General features: G+C 38.8%; 1 protein-coding gene across 13 annotated transcripts in view; it reads right to left on the bottom strand.

The window, feature by feature from the left end:
• CASK (calcium/calmodulin dependent serine protein kinase) overlaps positions 1-24,833 on the bottom strand; it is a 442,447-nt gene that overhangs the window by 16,550 nt on the left and 401,064 nt on the right. For 6 of the 13 annotated variants that reach the window (XM_032806492.2, XM_032806483.2, XM_075059557.1 and 3 more), the window contains 4 exons: positions 12,182-12,250; positions 10,710-10,745; positions 4,653-4,849; positions 3,578-3,693 (listed from right to left, as the gene is read on the bottom strand). In XM_032806492.2, the coding sequence (XP_032662383.1) occupies positions 3,578-3,693; positions 4,653-4,849; positions 10,710-10,745; positions 12,182-12,250 (418 nt within the window). The remainder of the gene's footprint in view (positions 1-3,577; positions 3,694-4,652; positions 4,850-10,709; positions 10,746-12,181; positions 12,251-24,833) is intronic. The other 7 variants (XM_032806543.2, XM_032806534.2, XM_032806551.2 and 4 more) reach the window with 3 other exon arrangements.

The following is a 24,833-nucleotide window of genomic DNA, read 5'->3' as shown; positions in this document are numbered from 1 at the left end:
ATTCTTCCTGAACTGAAATACATATCAGTGACAAACACCATAAACAAATAACAAAAATGGTGCATATTAATGTCTTAACCACAAACTAGCAGCATGGAGAAGATATGCTTTGGTCTAAATGGGATTACCTAATGACTGTAGGGTTTCCATACACAAGTGGAAAATGATTTTTTGTATACAAGATATGAGGAATACAAGGACACATTTAAAAATAACTTTTAATGTTTCTGTGCAACTAGCTAATAAAGAAAAGGAGTTATTGAAAGGAAACAGTAAGAAGCAAATAAAGAGGCATTGTCACTTGACAGGTTACTTACATGCACAGAGGCCATTGGGAGTAAGACAGCATGAAAAATGTACAGGGGTCATTGAGATATGGCTTGTAATATATTAGTAAAATTAAAAATATATGCACAAAATAAACTTTCCCATGCAATATTCTAAACACAAGGCAAATAAATAACATTAAGAAATGATAAACGCATTTTATAAAAGCTTGGCAGCATTCTAATAGTCATTATTTTATGCATACTGTGAAGCATAACTTAAATTTGAGGAATGATATTTTACAAAGTCCTGCAATAGCATTTCTTAAAAAAAAAAAAATTCAAATACATTCAAATATCACTACAACGTATCTTCCAACACACCTGAAAATGGTAAGAGAATCTAATAAAGACAAACTACTAAGTAATGTTAACTCTGGTTAATTTAAAACAGACTTTTGAAAGATCTGGCATTCTACTGTACACTGTTTGAGGTCTTGGCCCAAGACTTGAGAACTGATTAGGGACAAAAGTGAGTTGTGACAGGAATTATCTTTGCAGCAAAGGAGAAAATTCTGTCTTTTTGACTATAATAGGCAATTATCCTATTTTCTCCATGGCTTCACAAACTGTTTGATCTGCAAAGCAATCTAGTGAAAAGCATCACTGATATCCTGACAAATTACACCAAAATCTAAGCTATTTCCCTAAAATATTTAGCAAACCATACATTTTTAGTTGCATACAAGACTGTTTTACCAATTACATTCCAGCACCTCCATAAAATAGTAGCACGGGAAAATACTCGGAATGGGTTGTTTAACTATTGATTAAGACTTAAAAAAAAACATGTATGTTAAAAATTTCCTGTGAATGCTCCTACAACAAAGAGGAGCAAATTCTATCTTTGGATGCTTTTGTGTGACTCCCTCTATGGAGTTTGAATTAGATTCCTCAGATTCAAACTAACTCTGCTGTTTTTTGTTCCTAGTAAGATCCAAAACAAGAAAGGGCCTATTTTCCAGTTTTGGGGCAGATGATGCTAAAATCTTGTGAAAACAGCCAGTTTGTGACATCATGACTCAAAACGGTGGAAATCTCCAAACAACAGATGATCTTGTAAAATTTCTACCTTTTGAGATGAGAAATCTCACAGGATCATGACTGCGATTTGGGGCCCAAATCTTATAAGAACTGCTCATAAGATTCTGGCAACCACACATCGAAACCCTAATTGTTCACACACTATAACCGTATCTTGTTATGAAGATGAACAATGTATCCTTGGCCTACTGATACTCAGAGGATATGAGCAGGAACATAGGTTAAATACAAACTATTATAGCTCTACTCATTTTCACAAGGTGATATAAGCTCAGGAAATCAATCTAATTATGTACAAGAAAAAGAACATGGTAATATTTGAGCATAACTCTATTCAGTACCACATTTACCAAACTTAATTATGTCTTATAGGTGTAGTATTATTTTAGTTAACCTCTTGCTGCCCTGCAATCTTCTGCATTAGACAATTAATTCCTCTAAATCAAAGACACTAAGACTGAATTAAGATTTTCCAAACAGACCCTAATTGGAACCCCCCAAGTCCAATTACCCTGTTGCTTCTGAGCATATGTACCAAATGATACTATGCCAAGGATACCATTTTTTTCCTCTGTGTTTGTTATGATGATCTTCTATTTTTATTTATAAATTTTGTGAGAAATATAGTGCTCTTGAAGGTGAGAGGCTAACAGCATTGGCCGTAGGTAGGAGTAATACAGGCAAACAATATGCAAGCCAGCACACCTCAGTCGTAACCTGAAATATCCTTGCTATATCAAGTTACCAAGAAAGTCTGGCATGTATTCCTCATTCTCTCTAGTTTTCTTATTAATTTCTGTAAGATGGTTGCAACACTATTTTAATTAAATACAAATGTTAAAAAAGTAAGAGTAACGCAAACCAATAAGATATGAAATTAAAAGATTTTCAACCTGTATTCTTCTTGTCTCTTAATGCTTAGATACAGTACAGCAAGGGGTTTGGAGCAAGTGAGTGATTTTATATTTAGTACCATACGTTCTACTGGAGGGCCAGTAGGACATCAGCTGTACTGACATGGCAATTGACATTACACTGTTACTAATCTTTTGAGAAAACTAAAAGCTTCCACTGACACTATAATGGGCTTTTTCTGCTTTGGAAACCAGAGGGTCACAACTAGAAAAGCCGCAGTTAATGCAAAACATAAAGACACTTCATTATAAAATGCTGGATATATGTATTCTGTGGTTCTGATAAAATCTTTATAGCTCAAGTGACAAGAGTATCATAATGTATTACCATCATATTTTTCAACATAAATAAAAATACAGTAAAAACAGATTAAACATATTGACTATTTTAATTTATTTTTTAATAGCAAGATACATCAAATCCACATAAAGAACTATTGGCTCTATCCAACTCCCACTGAAGTTAATGAGAGACTTGCTGGATCAGGCCCTATGAGTCTGCCAAATTTCCAGTTTTCAAAATTTTTCAGAGTCTACCAAAACACTTCATTCTTTTTAGCATTCTAGATAGAATACAGTCCTCAGAACTCAGCCAACTGCAGGCATTAGGGGAATAACTTCAAAAGTTTGTCTAATTTCATCCAAATGCAATCATAGGGTGGAAGGGACTTCAGGAGGTCATCTAGTCCAACCCCCCGCTCAAAGCAGGATCAACCCCCAACGTTATATATGTTTAAAGCTGAATCTACAGTATAACTTGCGAACATAGCAGAAGTTATATGTTATTCTACTGTGAAACCACACTTTTTTAACTTCATAGTGCCATTTATTCTTCTTTCAGCTGTAAAGCTTCAAGAAAAACACCCTTCTGCAAATCAGTTTTAATTTACATAATCTATATTGACAAGAATGTCTGGATGCTGCTGCAGAGTCCTCTGTAGGCAGGAAGTATAGTATGGTATAAAACACTTTATACAGACTACTAAAGTTTTATCTTGTTGGCTTCCACAGTTCCTTGAAATACTGAAACCAGAGCAGTACAATACTACCGTGGGATATGTTATGGTGAATTTATCGTGTTGCAGATTGCTTGGATTCAGTCTTATTGGTTGAACTATAAATTTAAATCCTGGACAGAGAATCAGTATAGAACTGCTGGTATAGCTACAGCTTTACTTAACTTTTCCTATATAACTCACTAGGTTCATGGCAGTGCCAGCTGGATATCAACTAACAAGGTTTAGCTGGCAAAGCAATTTTTAACCCAGTCTCAAAGACCCTTGCTTCTCATACCTGCATTGTGCTTTGCCAAGTATTTGTCTTTGTACTGCTTCTTTTTCTTTCCAAACCAAGTACAGCTGGCCTGTTGCTCCTGTTTGGTCTTCTCCATGGCAATACAAGCTACTCGCCTGGCATGTGAAGGGGAAGAAATAACTAATTAGCTCATTGTTATGGACAACCTAGTACCGTATCCATTGTTCACTGAAGTATTAACTCTGCTATTATAAACATGTATTTAAAAAGACGTGATACTTCAAAAAGAAGGCTGTTTTAATTTACAGGTGTACAACAAGACTTCTCAAAACTTTCTTTTAATAAATTGAAGATGTTCAGTTATAGATATTAATATTAATACATGTATTTTACAGGTGCATTGCTATAAGGACTGTTCCTAGAGCTCACAGCCCAGGAGAAAGCGCGGACTAAGATGACTTTAAACCACATTTGTGTTCCCTGATGCTAGGCTCCTTTAGGGTCTGGAGAGGCCCCTGGCATAACTCAGACAGGAGTGAAGTTACAGCAGTGTCCTGAGGCTGCTCTATAGACTGCAGTGCCAGCCAAAATCTCCACATTGATGCATGTTGCACCACCACTGATACATACCCCTCCCAACCCAGCATGCCCTCTATACCAATGGTTCTGTATCCCTGGGGTATGCAAAGGCCTTCCCGGGGGTACATCAACTCAGCTAGATATTTGCCTAGTTTTACACCAGGCTTCATAAAAAGCACTAGTGAGGTCAGTACAAACCAAAATTTCATACAGACAATGGCTTGTTTACACTGCTCTCTGTACCATCCACTGACATGTAAGTACAATATTTATATTTCAATTGATTTATTTTATAAGTATATGGTAAAAATATGACAGTAAGCAATTTGTCAGTAACTGTGTGCTGTGACACTTTTGTGTTTTATGTCTGATTTTGTAAGCATGTAGTTTTTAAGTGAAGTGATACTCGGGATACGCAAGATAAATCAGACTCCTGAAAGGGGAACAGTAGTCTGGAAAGGCTGAGAATACTGCTCTATACTAACGTAAATATGACAAGGATAAATTCATTTTTATAGAAAACCAAAAAAAATACCATTCTTGAAGCTCAGGAGAAGGAATGAGACCTGCAGTACCATTTTTGGAGTTCTCTAGTTTACCCTGCCACCAGTTGTGATCATCTTTGCTAATGATCTGGATAATGTCTCCAACTCTAAATCTGATGCCAGCTTCTTTGCAGGGGATGAGGTCGTCCTTTGCTGGATCATATTCAAATTGTGCTCTTACATATATCTATAAAACAGGAGATTGTAAAAGACATTGCCATATTACCACTCATTGGTATTAAGTATATTAGGTGAAAATTTGATCTGCACATCTAGCTACCACACACTGTATGCTTACAAGCAGAGGAAGAAACAATGATGAAAGCATAAGTGACAGCTGAAAACAATGGAGACAATGTGAGGTTACCTGTAATACTTGTGACTTCTACATATTGTAAAGTCTAGGAGTAACATCAAATGTTCTCATTCCGTGTGGACTCTTATCTACAAATCTTTAATACAGATGTTGGAATTGCTGAAAATTTAAAACTGAAATCTAAATCTGCATATTATTAGCAGTCATCTAAAATTACAGGTTGAAGGTTAGTACCACATTTCATTGCTTGAACTGTACTTTACCTTCAACAAAAGCTACGTACCACATTTTCAAGTTGGATGATATTTTAATGATTTTGATGGTAAGAAGTATTACTATATAATTATCAGTACTCCTTTAGACTAAACCAAATTCTCACTAGACATAATAAAAAACCCGGTATAGTACCTATTAAATATATTTGCTTGGGTGGAATCTAGGTAATCTCTGCATAGTTTAAATTAGTGCAAATCCATTCTCAGTTGTATACACACTCATAGGTGCCAATGATAGGCAATTGCAGTTCTTTCAATACCAGTTTCTTACTTTGTGTATCATCTTAGATACAACAATGGTACACCTCTACCTTTATATAACGCTGTCCTCAGGAGCCAAAAAATCTTACCGCGTTATATTGAACTTGCTTCAATCCACCGAAGTGTGCAAACCCCCACCCCCACCCCCACCCCCGGAGCACTGCTTTACCGCGTTATATCCGAATCCGTGTTATATCAAGTCGCATTATATCGAGGTAGAGGTATATTAAAATGAATAGTCTGAAAAGGGTATGCTTTCAGGAGGACAAACAGCAGAAATGAAGTTTTTAACTGTTCTGTTTTAAATACTATAATAAGGCTTTGCATTTATTGAGTGCCATGAATCAGAGGATCTCAAAGGTGTTAAATGTTCTGACCAAGGTCACACAAAACATCTGTGACAGAACTGAGAATAGAAAACAGATATCCTAACTTCCAGAGTTACATTAGTGTTAAAAGATCAGATGTGATGGTTTGGGAAATCTGTCAATGTACTTTAGGAATTCTGATTGATTTTATGAACTCTATGGATAACTAACCCTCAACATGTATTGAATCAGCTACTTGTTGACAAGGACCATGTCAAATACCATGCACCCGGACAAGAAGGACAATGAATATGCTAAAGAGACTGGCCAAGCAAAGGAAACTGGTGATCTCAGGTTGTCTGCAGTGGGGGGGGGGGGGGGGGGGGGGGGGGGGGGGGGGGGGGGGGGGGGGGGCTGAAGCAATGGAATCCCCAGGAGAAAGGCAGAACAAAGGAAGAGGTATTAGAAGTGGCTGTTAAAAAGACACGTGCTCTCTCAGCTAGGGAGAACCTTTTGACTGCCATGAGTAATTGTCATAAGACAAAGAAAAAAAACCTGAAGGCTGAGCAGGGGGAAAGGAGCATCTTAAGACCCTGAAAGGATTGACCAAAACCCAAAAGGGTTCTTGGAGTGGTGAGGAAACCAGAGAGAGTGCTTTTGCATGCAAGGTTTGCTGTGGTTTGGAAGAAATGGATCCTCATATAGCAGCAGCTGCTGCCACATTCCAGGCCTTTTATCAGTGGTCTCTGTGGAGAAGCTGGGATATCAAGCTTATTATGAAGCTGTAGATCTACAGGATTATGATTATGCCAACTGTACCATATGGCAGTGAAACATGGGCACCGAGGAAGGCTGAAGAGTGGTGATTGATGTTTTCATTTCTGGTTGGCTTCAACAGCTGGTCCATATTAAATGACAGGGCAGTTTTAGCAATGAGGATATTCGTGGCTGAACCCCGCAACCACCTCCATCAGCACTGGTTTAATTTTGGCAGATTTCTTGGTATGGACATATTATTAGGATGGAAGACCAATGAATTATCACGTGTGTTTACTAAGGAATGCTGCTACATGGCTGACAATTATGCGGTCATTAAACATTTCAATGGCATGACAAGATTGCCAGTGATGGACACAGACGCAACATCAAGCTGGATCATCTTAAGGACCTAGCTAGAGTTCAGTCTGGTTGACACTCAATGTGTAGGGAGGCTATGTCCCTTTGGGATTTGTAATGGTGGTGATGATGATTTGTTAATTGTGTATGGATCTGTAAATCTCTATGCTTTCTTTGGAATACAGCATGTGTTTTTAAGAAATTGCTCTGAAAAGCCTCTGGGTTGCTTACTGAAACTGCCACATGTTCCTGAAGGGTTAAACTAAACCAGAGTACCCACGAGGGTAGGGCTCTGGAAAAGATAATGGGAATACCTGGGTACAGAACTGGTCTAGCAACCTAGGGTAGTGGGGTCCCACTTCTGACAATGGGTACTAGACAGGGAGACTATATGCCCAGAGAGAGCCTGAGAGGCTAGAGACAGTGCTTGGATTCTGCTCTGCCTCAGAGGGCTTAGAAACATGCAGGATCCAGAATTTGGATCCAAACTCAGCAGCGTGGTGAACGCTCAACAGGGGACGCTCTACCAGGTCTGCGACACCATCCTTCTCCTCATTTAAAATGTGATTATAGTCAGAAAAGTGACTGTAAAAACAGCACTGTGGAATTTTATGTTTATTGGCATATGTTTAATGTGCTTGGTTTGCCAGTAGAGTGACCAGATGTCCTGATTTTATAGGGACAGTCCTGATTTTTGGGTCTTTTTCTTATATAGGCTTCTATTATCCCCCATCCACTGTCCCAATTTTTCACACTTGCTGTCTGGTCACCCTATTTGCCAGTAAGATATTTTTTCCTAACTGGCAGCCTTGAAGACTCAACCTGGGATCTTTATGGCTCTTGCAGACTTACTAATAAGAATAATTCTGCATTTGGAACTTAGTTAACAATTCTGTTGGTGCTATAGAACCCAGAAAAGAATACAGCTCACTCTGCGATAGCTCTTCTTTGCAGTACAAAGAAGTTAATAGGGGTTTTTGGTCAGAAAAGTAAGCAGATCTGTCTCTGAATACACACAGTAAGGAGGAGCTGTTTGTACAGAGACACTTTTCTGACCACAATTTGCTCTGTTTGCTTTAAATCATATGTATTTTAAATAAATGATTGTAATACAGAGCAATATACTTTACTTACAGTTATAAACATTTATCCACCTTACTTCCTTTCAAATTCAGCTCCAATAAAGCTCTAACAGTTTAGTAATAGCACCTGGATGCTGAGGATTATGGCACTACAGAACTAACCCAATTCTTTTTCTCAACACTGTTCCTACCATATGCTTGGCTGCAATCTTAATATTGTCAGTCACTGGCCTTTATACCTGAAATATATTTTGTCTATTTAAAATGATAGCACTTGATGACAGGTGCCAGAGTAGAAGGCCTGATTTTCAACATTTTAAAATCTTATCCTCACTTTGTCATTGACTCTGTGTGACCTTGGGCAAGTCACCCACCCTCTTTCCTCAACAGACATCTGTAAAATGGGGATTTAAAAACACCTTCATTGCTTTTACTAAATTGTTTTTTGTAATTTGATCACTATTGCAGCCACCTTTGTGCTTCACTCTCTCTGGTACAAACAGGCTAGAATAGTGATCAATATTTTGTACCACTAGAAGTTCCTCCTTTTTCCCCCCCTCTTACTTCCAGTATGATTCTTCCCTATGCACTATGTCTCCATCCAGAGACTGCTTTGGGCCTTTATGGAAAAGTCTGGACTTCCTTAAATATATCTTAGGAGTCCTACAAAAACCTAGAATGGGTCCAACTCTCTTCTGGGCCGGGCAACATTCTGGTTCAGGTGAAAAGGAACCCTGGGAAGGAAACTGGAACAACTGCAGCTGGTAGAACAAGGTATGAGGGAAACCCTGAAAGAATAGATGATTCTTCCACTATCCTGGCCAAACTGATGGACACTAAGAAAAATACTTTAAGGGAAGGAAAGCAAAAGTCAGGTGAATACAGAGTCTTAAAGGGTGTTTCACAGAGCGTCTGTATGACTGGACTCAGACTGCCTGGGACCTCTAGAGACAAAAGGAAACTGCAGGACTTCAAAAACAGGAAACAAAAGGAGAGTAACCCATTGCTCGAACAGGTCACTCTGCTGATTGAGCCTGATAAAAAAGACCTTTACAGAATCTGTTCATCCTGGAATTCCTTGAATTTCATGGTTGTAATGATATTCCCATATAAATTATTCCCAAGTCTTTGCATCACTAGAGTGAGGGGTTGAATCTCTAGTTCAGATTCAGAGGAAGTTTTCCCTTCTTCAGAGGCAGACTGTGGAAAGCTTGGGCCTGCAAGAAGTCACTGATGAAGATGGATCTGGGGCTTCCTGTGCTACATGGTTGTACAGCAGCTGAAACAAAGAAAAGTTTCTTGAAACTGCAGAAGAGAATCATTAGGAAGCATTTGCAGAACTCTTAACGGCGTTTCTTTGAATCTTCTTAGGAGGGAAAAGTCCTGCTTTGGCCTGTGAAACTATGCAAGACTGTTTTAGTTCAGGTCAAGATCATAAGGCTAAGAAGGGACTGAAAAATCCCTTGAGCTCCTTATGTTAAAAAAAATAATTAAATAACGGAGAGCCTCCTGGCTCTTCCGACCCAAGATGCACTTCTGAGGGAGAACCTGCACCAATGGGTGAGCACCTTTTCCCTCTCTCCTGATGGTGAAAGATGGTTTCACATGTCACCTATCTCCAATGCAGCCAGTCTCCTTTGCTCCCTCTACCTGCGCAAAAGCAAGGGCTGCTCTTAGTAGGCTAGATTCTGCCATGCTTACTCAGAGTACTGCCTTGCTCCATAAACAGCCAAGAAAGGTCCTATCCAAAGAGCCCAAAAGCAAAATCTGGCCTAAAGAAGACACCTCTCACTGAGGACAAAGTGCTGCTGGAGCCAAGCAAACATTGCAGTGTGTATTTCAAATAGATGCATGCACATAATACACAAAGTCAAGTATATAATTACCTGTGTTTGGATATTTACATACCCTCAAGTATTTAACTAAACCACTAAGCACTACAGGAAAAATGAAGATGGACTGTAATTCAGTTTACAGAGATATGAGCTAAACATTATAAAAATCTTTGAAAAGAGATCAGAAATAAAAATAATCTCTTTCCCTTAAATTTCTTGTGAAATTTGCTCAACATTTTCCAGAAGAAATCTGCACTCTGGAATGAAATGCAGTGCATGAAATTTTCAGTGCGCTGGTTTTGGTAAAGCTAAAGTATGGTTGTAAATTAGCCTTAAAAATGGGATGATAACTTCAGATTTAGTGGCTCTTCATAAAAGTAATCCTTAGCATGTAGTAAACATTAATAACTAGTTATGAACTAATTAAAATACTAAACTTTAAAAGTTTTCTCAGAATAATGTTTTAAGTTATTTTAAGCTTCCTTTATTTGCCTTAGTTTCGTCTAAATTCCTGGCACAGAATACAGCTGTACTTTATTCCAAAGTGAAAACCTGTGCAGGTTTCAAATTTGAACAGTGCTGTACATGTCTATTAATGTGTTCTTAATAATTAAAACAACCACACAGTCTGAAATTACAATGAACTTCCCAGTCTCTCTCACACATAAAAATGGATGGAAAAAACATTACTGTGAATTAGACATAAACAATGAGTTAAAAACAAAATGGGATGCATTCCTCAAGCTTAAATGTTATAGTCCAGCACATACAGAATACAGAATGGAAAAAGGTAAGAAGGGGTTGGCTACTAGCAGGTAAGTTTAGAAAAGCTCCCATGGAGGATATCTATTCACCTGTCGTCCTTTTGGTTGTGTTGTTGATGGCAAGTCCTGCAGAACAAAGCCAACCCAGGAGAAGAAATTTTCATTTTACTTTTTTAGAGTATACAACATAATTTGTTAGTATAATTTGTTACATTACAGCAAAATGTTACATTGTACATATGTATAAAACATTAGCTCATTTCTTAGAAGTTCTTATTTCTTAAGGAATGTCAAACCCAGGCTGTTTAGCAGCAAGCTGAAGAAAGCAGGTAAAAGTTTAAGCAGATAGAAAATGTGCTTTTTCTTAAATAAATGATTCAGCATCTTCAACACAAAAGCACCTGCAAGTGAAAGAGGCTTTCTATAAGAATGCCTTTTTCAGCTTAATAAATACTTAAATTAGATGTGTTTCTAGAAAATAAATAGTTACAATAAATATTACTAAATTTTATCTTAGAAAGATATTACATGTTAAATGGTGACCAATACTAAATTTATGAGTGTGTCTATTATGTTGCAAGTTCAGTATTTTTCACAGAAATGTACTGAAGTTCTCCAGCCATGTAATTATCTTTCATTGTTATAATTAAAATACTTTATTTTTAAGCTAATCATTTCTAAACTGTAATTTACTTTTAATAGTTGTTGGAATAGTTGCCCTGCTCTGGATTTTTCAGTTGATACATAATCCCATGAAGTGATGGCATTGTTGAAGTTATCAGAGTGCGCAGAACTGTGAGCGTCAGCAGCACTCTTACAGAAATCTTATATAAAGAACTTGGAGATACAGATGCTTTGTAATGTTTTGCCATATAAATCACAACAATGACAAATAATAAACAATACAAATTTCAACATCTATTTAGAAATATCTGAAATCAAGAGGACCTTTCTACCTGAATACATGCTGAACCGGAAGTACTTTGTGTTAAAGATGTGATGATACTAGCTGGATTTGTAGTGCAGTTTAAAGCCACTTCCTTTTGCTTTCCATACCCAGGCAAGGCTCATATTTCACAAAGTATGTGCACGTACCACAACAGCAGAGGGCACACCAATTCCTTAACTCAGATAGCGGAAACGAATACACATTCCAGAGGTCTCTCAAAACTCCAAGGTTGGAAAAGCCCTGAAATACCTGCTGTGCAATTATTCTTCTTTGAAACACTGCTTCAAAAGTTTAGAATGGAAATAATGCTTCCACTTTAAATCCTTGCTTAGTTTTGAGAAAACTAGGACCAGGGAATTGCTAAGAACATTTTAAGGATAAGGGAACTGCCATGTTATGCTTATTAATATTTCATTAATTTAATATTAATGAGAAGAATACGTTGTTGGAAAAAAAAACCTTAAAAGGAGAAAATGGGGAGTTATAATTGTAGTAGCCTTGATTATATCAGCAGAACACAATTTTTCCACTGAACAAATGTAACTAGAACAGTAATGGTAGATGAGCACCAACAAAATTTGTACACTTCTCTGTCTGGAACTGGAGGTCTTACCGAAACAGAATTGTTAGTGCTGCTATGACCATTAGCTGGGGACTGTCTGGATGTAGAGGGGGAATCTCTCTGAAATAAGACACAAGGTTCATTAACACACAACACTATTAAATATATCTGTGTTCCTGTAAAAGAAGAGTTACATCCACAGCTTTATAATAATTTCTTCAGCTGTTTCTTTGGAGAAAGTTTCCACACTATGAACTGCACAAATATCCCAAAATACTGAATAGTTTTTTTACAATTTGATATTTGGATTCATTTGCTTATTTATCCTATAAATTAAATATTACTATCATCTCAGGAGTCAGTTTTCTGAATTTCCCAATATTTGGGACCACCTCTTAAGCATTGCCTCATCTGGCAATCAAAATGATCTGGTGCATCAGTAGCGATCTTTCACAAAAAAATCTAAGATTATACGCTGAACAACAGCAGTCTTCAGCATATAACTAATTTTGAACAAGCTTTCTAGTCGTTCAGGTATGCTGATATTGGGAATGATCTTTCCTGCTCCATGAAATGTCCTTATGCACACTGCCTCACCACTCTGGAGGACCCCAGCTAGAGCCCAGAGCTGGCTGGTCCGGTGAGGTAACTGACTTTTTTATTTTATTTTATTTTTTTAAAACTTTAGCATTTTTTTCTGTTTCTCTTTTGCATCTTATGTCATAGCTTTGTAAAGTTTCAAGTTATTTTTAATTTTATACTCTAATTGGTATAAAAATAAAAATTTGCCAAAATAAATACAATTCTAATAAATAAATACATTCAGAATAAAATTCTGCCAAACTGCAGCTTTTCACACAGTCTCACATGACGTTCTCATAAGCAAACTAGGGAAATGTGGTCTAGATGAAATTACTATAAGGTGAGTGCATAACTAGTTGAAAGACCGTACTCAAAGAGCAGTTATCAATGGTTTTCTGATAAAATGGGAGGATGCATTCAGAGGAGCCTCACAAGGGTCAGTCGCGGGTCCAATACTATTCAACATTTTTATTAATGACTTGGATAATGGAGTGAGAGTATTCCTATAAAATTTGCAAATGACACCAAACTCGAAGAGATTGCAAGTATTTTGGAGGGTGCAATTAGAATTCAAAACAACTTTGACAAATCGGAGAATTGGACTGAAATCAACAAGATGAATTTCAATAAAGACAAATGTGAAGTACTACATTTATGAAGGAAAAATCAAATGCACAACTAGAAAATGGGGAATAACTGGTTAGGTGGTAGTACTACTGAAAAGGATCTGGAAGTGATAGAGGATCACAAATTAAATATCAGTCAACCATGTGATGCCATTGAGAAAAAAGCTAATATTTTGAGATGCATTAAAAGGTGTGTCATACGTAAGATACAGAAGGTAACTGTCCTGCTCTACTCAGCACTCGGGAGGCCTCAGCTGGTGTAATGTGTCCAATTCTGAGTAGACATATTAAGAAAGATGTGGACAAACTGGAGGGAATCTAGAGGAGAGCAACAACAGTGATAAAAGATTTAGAAAACTTGACCCTGGGCATGTTTAATCTTGGGGAAAAAAAAAAGACTGAAGGGGAACTGACAATGTCTTCAAATATATTAAAGGATGTTATAAAGAGGACAGTGATCAATGGTTCTCCCTGTCCACTGAAGGTAGGACAAGAAGTAATGGGCTTAATCTGAAGTAAGGGCGATTTAAGTTAGATATTGGGAAAAACTTTCTAACTATAGGGATAGTTAAGCTCTGGAATAGGATTTCAAGGGATGTTGTGGAATCCCCATCACTGGAGGTTTTTAAAGAACAAGTTAGATAAATACCTGCCAGGGATAGTCTAGGTTTACTTGGTTCTGTCTCAGCACAGGGAGCTGGATTACATGACCTCGCAAGGTCCCTTCCAGCCCTGCATTTCTATTATTCTGTGATTCTATATAACAAAAAAGCCACCACTTGCCTGAGCCTTGCAGGGTGGCTCTACGCTCCAGAGAGTTCCATGGTGGTTGAGACATTATCTGCAAAGCGCATGTTGGGACATATTATGGAATGGGAAATGGGGATTTGTGATGATTTTGGGTCTTGAATGGGGGAAAAAAGGGATAATCGCCAAACCTCCTGTTTACCCTTGCTATTTGGAGCACACAGTACTTTGCAATATGAGCTCATCATCAAAGAAATCTCAAGTGCTAATTGGATACTTATTCAGTAAACAAAATAATTAATTCACACATTGTATAAAAATCAAGAGTGCTGAATTGTAATGTTCCATGTCTAAAATCCTTTTAGGTATCTTCAGTTGTTAGCATCGTAATGTTACGGACAACAAAATGAGAAAAAACAGATTAATTTTTTTTTGAAATCCTTTGTGTATAGCTTATCAAATGACAGTGCATTTAACAAGTCTATTAGAAGCCAGGACCCCACCTTCACTGCTCATGAGACAACATTTATCTAATTAGACTTCACCATTAACAATGTATTAACATATACAAGAAAGTTATATAACAGCACTCATAACTATCCCAAAATGCCAATGAATAGTTCAAACAACAGGCACTATTTATTGTTGTTGCCTGTATTATTTGATGTGCTGTATAAACTCAACATAACATTCAGGACTTAGTTTTGACTCATTGGGTATGCTTTAAAATGAAATTCCATGAGTAGCCACCTAGAGGAGCTCCAGATCTGAAATAGCAGAGCCACAAGTTTGCTAGTCTTATCACTTTTAAGATCTTTTTATCTCAATAAAATCCACCATAAAAACCAAACAGCTCTGTATATTTCCACTAGATGGGTTTAAAGAAAATACATAGTCATTTGGCTGCCTTAGTAATTTACAGTACTTAACAGATTGGCAGAAACACATCTATTGTTTTTTGCAAAAATCTTCGAGCACAATTATCCTAGTGAGGCCAAATAAGCTACTTTGTCAATGTTTCAAGGAATTTTCTTTATTTTGCTTTATTTGGGTTTATTTTATTTATCTGCCTCTTTAAGTAACATTAGATGGCAGGTAAAAGATGCTTCTCCTTCCAAAAAGTTGCAATTTCCTTCCCCTACATACAGAGCTTCCTTCCACTTACAGCAGATTTTTTCAGGTAGCACTAGATTATGACAATCACATGGAGGAGTCATTCATCCCCTCAGATGTGGTCATCTCCTGTTGGCTCTGCCACCTCTCTGACTGTCTAGAATAGATGGAATATGGCTTAACTTGGGTACCTTTGATTTGGTACGCTTGTCAAATGACAATTGGGCAAGGGGCAAACTTTTAGGAAGTGCTGGAAGCAGACACAGCCTATTTGTCTAACCTGGGCAAGAAAAAGTCCAGATGGAGGCAGAAGGCACCACATAGCTGTACAGGCTCTTGACTACATCTCCTCCCCAAGGAAGATTTCTTGGCCTACTACAAAGGCCTGTGGACCTGAGGATATTCTGAGATCTGTCTCAGTGTAATGCTCCACTGACCAGCTTTTACTTCTGAGGAGCTTCAGAGGATCATGTCTTATCCTGACCTTCCTAGTAGCATTAGGCAGTCAACATTTCATGGGCTACGTGTGATTCCATGAAATCTATACAGTGCCCCCATAACAGCTTAATGGTTGGAAACTATCACAAACCCAAGCAAAATTTTAAAAAGAATGCCTTGAGTAAGTTTGGTACCCCTTTGAAAAGTGCCCTGCTCCCCAACATTGGGAACCAAGAATCACAATTAAGAACTAGTGTGATCTGCTTTTAGGCTCCTGATTGACAATTCCACAAATCAGAGAAGCTAAATAACAAAAATGCATCTGTAAACTCAGAGGTCATACCCTATGACTGGAGAATTGGTAATATGGTTCCTATTTTTAAAAAAGGGAAAAAACGTGATCTGGGAAACTACAGACCTGTTAGTTTGAACTCAGTTGTAAGCAAGGTCTTGGAATAAATTTTGGAAGATAAATTAGTTAAGGACATAGAAATAAATGGGTAATTGGGATAAAATCCAACATGGTTTTATAAAAGATAGATTGTGCCAGACCAACCTGATTCTCCTTCTTTGAGAAGGAAACCAATTTTTAATAAAGGAAATACACTAGATCTAATCTACCTGGATTTCAGTAAGGCATTTGATTCAGTTCTACATGAGAAATTATTAGTTAAATTGGAGAAATTGGGGATTAATATAAGAATTAAAAGGTGGATAAGGAATTGGTTAAGGGGGAGCCTGCAATGGGTCATACTGAAAGCTGAACTATCAGAAGGGAGGGAGGTTACTAGCGGAGTTCCTCAGCGATCTGTCTTGGGACCAAAGTTATTTAACATTTTTATTACTGACTTTAGCACAAAAAGTTGGAGTGTGCTAATAAAATTTGCAGATGCCACAAAGTTGGGAGGAATTGCCAATATGAAGGAGAACAGGAATATCATACAAGAAGATCTGGATGATCTTGAAAACTGGAGAAACAGAAATGGAATGAAACTTAATAGTGCAAAGTGCAAGGTCACACACTTAGGGACTAACAACAAGAATTTTTGCTATAAGCTGAGGATTTATCAATTGGAAGTGACAAAAGATGAGAAAGACCTGCATGTACAGGTTGATCACATGATGATTATTAGTTACCATGAAAAAGGCTAATACAATCCCAGGATGGATGCATTAGGTGAGGTATTTCCAGTAGAGACGGGGAAGGGTTAGTATCATTATATAAGGCAATGGTGAGAATACCGTGTGCATTTCTGGTGCCTCATGTTTAAGAAAGATGAATTCAAACTGGAACAGATGCAGAGAAGGGCTACTAGGATGATCTGAGGAATGGAAAACCTATCTTTTGACAGGAGACTCAAAGAGATTGGCTTGTTTAGCCTAACCAAAACAAGGCTGAGAGGAGATATGACTGCTTTCTATAAATACATCAGAGGGATAAATACCAGGGAGGGTGAGGAGTTATTTAAGGTATGTGTCAATGTGGACACAACAACAAATGGCTATAAAACTGCCCATCAACAAGTTTAGACTTGAAATTGGATAAAGTTTCTAACCATCAGAGGAGTGAAGTTCTGGAACAGCCTCCCTAGGGGAGCAGTGGAGGCAAAAAAACTAACTGGCTTCAGCTGATAAGTTAGTGGAGGGGATGGTATGGCAAGATTGCCTACAATGGCATGTAGCCGACCTGCGACTGTTAGCAGCAAATATCTCCAATGACTTGTGATGGGATGTTAGATGGGGAGGGCTCTGAGTTACTACAGATAATTCTTTCCCAGGTGTTTTACTGTTGGATCTTGCAGAAAGGCTCATAGTTGAAGAACCAACAAGAGGGGATACCATTTTAGATTTGGTTTTGGTGAGCAGTGAGGACCTCACAGAAGACATGGTTGTATGCGACAACATTGGTTTGAGTGATCGTGAGCTAATTCAGTTCAAACTAGATGGAAGGATAAACAAAAATAGATCTGGGACTAGGGTTTTTGATTTCAAAAGGGTTAACTTTAAGCATTTAGGGAAATTAGTTAGGGAGTGATTGGTCTGAGAACTTGTGGTCTAAAGGCCAGGGAGGTGGAATTACTTCAGTCAAAGTGCAGAAACTTCAGAAGCCTGCTCCCAGGGGAAAAATCATAGGCAGGAGTTGAGCCAAGCTGGCGAGTGCATCTCAGAGAGAGTGATAAGAAAAAGCGAAGCCTACAAGGGTGGAAGATGGAGGGTAGCAGAATGAGGTCAGAACAGGGATAAGTGAGAAAGCCAAAAGCCGGTAGAGTTGGACCTTGCAAAGGGAATTAAAACAATGTAAGGTCTATAGACATATAATAGAAGAAACAAGAAGAGAGGTGGGACCACTAAACACTGAGGATGGAGTGGAGGTTAAGGATAATAGGCATGACCCAATATCTAACCATATTCCCTCTTTCTAATGAGGGCTTAGGGTAAATGGTAGGATGACAAATGGATGAGTTGAGTAGATATTAACACATCCGAAGTAAAGCTAAACGAAAACAGCTTAATGGGACCAAATCGGGGGCCAGATATCTTCATCAAGATATTAAAAGAACTGCACATGAAATTGCAAGCATTAGCAGATTTTAATGAATCAGTAAACTCAGGAGTGTTACTGTACATGGAGAATTGCTAACATAGTTCCTTTTAAGAAGGGAAAAACGTGATCGAGTAAACTATAGATCTGTTAGTTTAACTCTGGCTGCAAGGTCTGGAAAATTTTTGAAGGAGAATAGTTAAGACATCGAGTCAGGTAATGGGAAATACAACATGGTTTTACAAAGGTAGATCGTGCCAAACCCACTATCTCCTTCTTGAGAAGGTACGATTTTTAGACAAGAAATGCAGTGTCTATTACCTGATTTTCAGTAAGGCATTTGATATGGTTCCACATGGGGATTATTAGTAATTGAAAAGATGGGGTCAATATGAAACTGAGAAAGGAGATAAGGAACTGGTAAAGGGAGACTAAACGGGTGTACCGAAAGGTTACTGTCAGGCTGGAAGGAGGTTACTAGTGGATTCCTCAAGATCGGTTTTGGGACTCTTATTTAATCTTTTTATTACTGACCTTGGACAAAATAGGGATGTGCTAATAAAGTTTGCGGAGACACAAAGCTGCTACACAGAGAGGACTGGGTATCATACAGGAAGATCTGGACTTGTAAACTGGAGTAATAGTTAATAGATGAAATTAATAGTGAAAGTGCAAAGTCATGCATTTGGGATTAATAACAGAATTTGGTTTATTGGGGAAACATCCATTGGAAGTAACAGGGAGGAGAAGGACCTTGGAGTATTGGTTGATCACAGGATGACATGAGCGCCATGTAGTATGGCTGTTAAAAAAGCTAATGCGGTTTTAGGATGACTAGGGTTTGACTTGAAATTAGATGAAGGTTCTAACATTATAGGAGTGAGTTCTGAACAGCCTTCCAAGGGAGTGGTGGGGGAAGACATATTTGGCTTCAAGACTAAGCTTGATAAGTTTATGAGGGTATTGGTATGGGATAGCTAATTTGCATTAATTGATCTTTGATTTATGCAGGTAATGGCCCAATGGTCTGTGATGGGTTAGACGGGTGGTGCTGAGTTACTACGAGATTCTTTTCTGGGTGCTGGCTGGTGAGTCTTGCCCACATGGCTCAGGGTTTAACTGATCGCCATATTTGGGGTCAGAAAGGAATTTTTCTCCAGGGAAGATTGGCAGAGGCCCTGGAGGTTTTTCGCGTTCCTCTGCAGCATGGGACACGGGTCACTTGCTGGAGGATTCTCTGCACCTTGAAGTCTTTAAACCACAATTTGAGGACTTCAATAACTCAGACACAGGTTAGGGGTTTGTTACAGGAGTGGGTGGGTGAGTGAGATTCTGTGGCCTGTGTTGTGCCGGAGGTCAGACTAGATGACCATAATGGTCCCTTCTGACCTTAAATCTATGAATCTCTGATTCATCTGGCCGCCATATTTGGGGTCAGGAAGAAATTTCCCCACAATCAGATTGGCAGAGACCCTTGGGGTTTTTCGCCTCTCTCTGCTGGAAGGGGCACAGGTCACTTGCAGATTTAAACTGGTGTAAATGGTAAAGCCTCTGTAACTTAAATCATGATTTGCGGACTCAGTAATTAAGGGTCTATTACAGGAATGGAGGGAGGAGGTTGTGTAGCCTGCAACATGCAGGAGATCAGGCTAGATGATCATGTGGTCCCTTCTGGACTTAAAATCTATGAATCTAAGAAAAAGCTAAAGGGAATGGTGGAAACTATGAATTTAAGGCTATCTTGATTTGCCCAACTACAAGAGGCATTCATCCAATTTTTAATATCTAGGAAGTTTCTTCTAAAAGAAAAGATTCCAAGCTAGGACAGCAAAATTGTGTATTGCATACAGCCTATTGGAAGATAGCAGACACAATGGACATCATCTTAGAATACCAGGACTGCTTAGAACTAGAAAAATTCAGATTCTGCCTGGAGATCAGCTCAAAGGGAGAATTATTTCTCATAGAAAGTGTCCAAGAATGTCAATCCTCTTGGGGGAGAGGAGGCAAACAATGGATGGAGCAGGTGTTCCAAGGAGGCCAGAATTAATGCAAGTTTGGACTAGGTGCTTTCCACAGCCAAGATTAAGGAAGTGCTACCTGAACCCCAGGACTTTCCAAACTTGTCCTGCTTAGGCCACCTAAACAAACACTACATTAAGGAGAGAAAGAAGTGAAGTGACACTTCTATGTCACCCCTAAGCCAAGCAAGAACAAACAAAAGGGCACATTGCTCCTGGATTTTGACTGACTCTTCAGCTCTACCTTCATCATTAGCTGAGACAATCCCACCACTTCCAAGAGTTGGCAGAGTTAAGGTGCTGGTTAGTGACTTATAAGTGAAGTGATCCTTCGGCAGTTACTATCAGTGCTATTTAATTAATCTCTTGTCACACCAGACGCTGGCAACAGTAGCCAGGTGATGGTTCTATTTTCACATCTGATAAGACTAAACCCCACAATATGTTGAGATGAGTGTCAGAATCTACAAACATATTTCAATTCCAATCTGGTGCAAGGTGTCCTGTTTTCATGGATAAACCTAGAAAGATTCTTTTGTAATTGTAAAGGAAGGACTCCGGGAAGGCCTAGAGTTGCATGCATTAGAATGGCACCAAAAGGAAACACTTTCCAGGGGGAAGAAATGCTTCCTATTTAGTGTTTCTGAGTCCACCAAAAAGATTACCACTCAATTCAATTTTTTTTTAACGATTGCCTGTGTCTCACATAGACAGTTTCAAAGATGTAGAAGTTGCTCTTTTCAGAGAACATTTACTTGCAAATATATACTCTGTCAGCACTCTCTTGCATCTTAAACTGAAAATTATTCCTCAGGGTCTTGTATCAATGGAAAGTAAGAGTGTTTGACTGGGATATTGCTACAAATGTATAGTTCAAAGTAGTACTCTAGTCTAGGGGGCAAGTACAAGAAGTCTGACTAATAATTGTTTTCTCAATCCTTGTCCAGCTTGTTGCACTTCTAAAAATAATATTTGTTTGTTGATTTTTCAGGAAAGAATAAGAGATGGCTTTACTGAGGGAAGATCTGTGTAATGAATTGAGTCTTGCACTGTGTCCTGAAAAAGGTATGACTCAAACTCAGACTGATCTTCTGTATTAAAACTTTCACAACACAAGTACTACTACCAAAAAGGTTTCAATCAGTTGTCATTCATTGTCCTTCCTTGGGGACGTGCGAGTGAAAGACCCCATTGAGAGGCTTAACGATTTGGACCAGGATCCTGAAGTAGATAAAGAATTAGACAGGAGCCAAGACAGAAATGAAATGCCAATATGATACGCTCTCTTCATGTCTTATTTTGGATGGGATAGTACATACTGCATGAGCTGAAACTTCTGCATGGTATTCACAATCAACCATTGGCAGAGTGTGTTGCAGTAATCACTGTGGCTAGAGTCTGTGACCAAGAGGGAAAGGTGCAATTTCTTGGCTAGTGAAAGGAGGAAAAAAAAAATGTTTCTGGACACTGCACTAAATGAGTATCTGGAGGAGTCAGACTGTGCACCCACCTTGATAACTGGATGGCAGATGCCCTCAATAGATGATCAATAATTTACACAACAGTGATTATAGGAACAGTATAATGTCAGCAAACTCTAAGCCAGGAAATAAAAATTCAATTTTTGAAGTTGTCTCTAATCCTCAAATACATGCCCGGCAAGATGACAGATTGCCAGCCTACTGTTACTCTTGAAACCAATGTCTTTGCATTGGCTTCTATCTTCCCTGGAGTAATTAGAAGTAGGGAATTTGGCATGTTAGTCAGAGCTGCCTCGCTACCTAATCCAGTAATGTTAAATATGATTTCTCTTTCTTTGATTTTTCTTCAGTGTGTATTACCATAGTGAAAGCATGGAAATATCCCAAAATATCCTTCTGGGATATTAATGTCTCACTAAATAGTTTAGCCTTAATTGGTAACTCTTGCTGTAGGCATCAGGGATTTGACTTGTCTGTTAGTCCTGTTTTGGTCCTTCTAGGGCACCTCAACTAGTTCTTCTAAAAATTTATGAACCCTGGGTGAAGAAAAATCTGAAGGAGTATGACAGCCTTCTGCCCAAGTAAAATAAAACCCAGATTCCAAACCTACTTCACTTTACCTTACCACGGATGAGCAAGATTCAGGAGCCTGTGTCCCTCATGCCATGAGAAATGCATGAAGAGAGCTGCTAAGATCGGTGAAGCATATGCACTATGTGACACTCAGAGATCTGAACAAGCTTGGAATAAATCTCAGGTTGAGATTTTCAAAGCTGACCCACTGAAACTAACATGACTTGTGAAGCTAAATCCCCTACCTACCTTTGAAAATCTCAACCAAAAATAACAACAGCCTGGATTAAATCTCATTATGAGTAACCACTGATTCAGAAGTGATTAACTATGGAGACTCTACACAATAAGAGGGTCAAACATATCAAAGGGATATGATATCTCTACAAATTGCTGATGGCTTAATGTTCAGGTAACAAGAACTCCATTAAACATTACTAACGAGCCACAAATTAGGACAGATATAACTGGACAGCTGCAAGTCTCGGGTACTCAAAGGTGGTACCTTCCAAATGTAGAAAAATAATGTGCCTTTATATCTAAAGTAATAGTAGCATATTATGTTTGATTTTAAGAACAGTTAATTCTGTCTGAGGGTAATTAATGTGTAGAGAAAAATCTCATTCACATAATCGATGGTTTCGAGTTTTAAAAAATTTCAGCAGCACTAATTTTGTATTCTTCTAGCTGGAAAGCTAGGTTACAGTACTGTGATGACTTTAATTGTCCATGCCTTGGAGGAAGAAAAACAACAAATCTTAGAAACTGCCACAAAAATTACTAAAATAGCTTTTCTGTATATGATGTTACTATTTTAAGACCAGATTGTGACCGAAGGGACCACTGTATTCACACCCTGTACACCACTGTAATAATCTTTATACAGAATAGGCGTTGTGAGTATTATTTAAAACTAATAGCTTGCTGGTCAACGATATCGTGGTGAAATATATGTAGTAACATTATATGCAAAGCGATGAACATAAATAGAGGTTACTTGCTGTAATTGGAGGTTCTTTGAGATATGTGGTCCCTAACTGTTTTCCACATTTGGGTACACATGGTTGCCATATGCCAGAGTTCAGAAATTCTTCCAAGCAGCGTCCGTTGACTTGCACACCTGCAGTATCTTCCTGCATGCTTCTGTCCAAAGGTATAAGGGGCAGTGCAGGTTGACCCTCCTCCAGTTCCCCCTCTTACTGCAATGTAGTAGGGTCTGAAGCAGAGGTGAAGGAGGGCGCATGGTGGAAAACAGATAGGAGACCACGTATCTCAAAGAACCTCCAGCTAGAGTAAGGAAACTCCTGGTCTTCTTCATGTGGGTGACTCACAAGCAGTATTCAGTCTGGAGGAGGGCGTGAGGAAGTTGACATCAGCCATGCTTGCAATACTGCTGTTCCCATTGTTGCATCCACAGCTGCCACTTGAATCAGGCGTAGTGTGCCATAAACATGTGGACAGAATCTGATTCCTGATACATCAGTTCCATGGCCCAAATGCCTCCATGAAGAGAGGACAAGATCTCACTTCTCCCTGTTTGGTATGTAGACCACTGTGGTGATATTATCTGATAGTATCTGTACATGAAGTGAGCATATGAGATGGAGGAAGCCCTTGCAGACTAGGCAGACTGATCTGAGCTCCAGCAGGTTTATATGGAGACAGGCCTCCTGTGGGGTCCATGTACCCTGGGCGGTATGGTAGTCTAAATGAACACCCCATCCTATGAGGAAGGCATCCATCAAGATGGTGGCCCTTGTGGGAGGGCAAAAAGGAGTCCCCAACATGACTCTGTTTGGGTTGGACCACCAAGTAAGGGAGTTGAGAACTGCAGATGGAACAGTGATTCTGTGGTCAAGCAGAGCCAGGCTTGTAGGCACCGTAAGTGGAGCCTGGTGACGTGTGTCATGTAGGTACATGCAGCCATATGGTCTTAACAGCAAGAGGCACTAATGCACTGTAGTTTGAGGCTTGTGGATAATGCAAGAGAACAGATGCTAACTGTGTAAAAGCTGTCTTCAGGGAGCAAAGCTCGTGCAGAGACAGAATCCTGCTGTGCCCCTATCAAATTTCTTGTCTTTATGGGTGACAAAACAGACTAGTCTTCATTTACACAAACACCTAAGGTTGCAAGGAGGTGCTGAAGAGATTGTATTGCTGAGACAGCTTCTTGGTGAGACTGTCCTACCAGGAACCAGTTGACCAGGTATGGGAGCACCATAAATCTGTGGCATCTCATCTGGGCTGCTACTGCTGTGAATACTTTTGTAAACACACTGGGTGCCATCACAAGCCTAAAGAGGAGGACGTAGAACTGGTAGTGCTTCTGGCCAACTACGAACCACACAAGAACTTCCTTTATGATATGTGAATATCCACATGGAAATACAAGTCCTTCATGTTGAAGGCTGTGAACCACATTCCCTCCTGCAGGGAGGAGATTACAGATGTCAGTGAAATCATCCTGAATTTCAATTTCCTGATAAAGATGTTGAGCTGTTGAAGGTCCAGGACAAGTCTTCACCTTCCCTGCCCTTTTTGGGGATTTGAAAGTATGGGGAGTAGAACCTGCTCCCTTGG

Source organism: Chelonoidis abingdonii, chromosome 1, assembly GCF_003597395.2.
Source record: "Chelonoidis abingdonii isolate Lonesome George chromosome 1, CheloAbing_2.0, whole genome shotgun sequence".
NCBI lineage: Eukaryota > Metazoa > Chordata > Testudines > Testudinidae > Chelonoidis > Chelonoidis abingdonii.
This window is presented reverse-complemented; position numbering and strand designations above follow the sequence as displayed.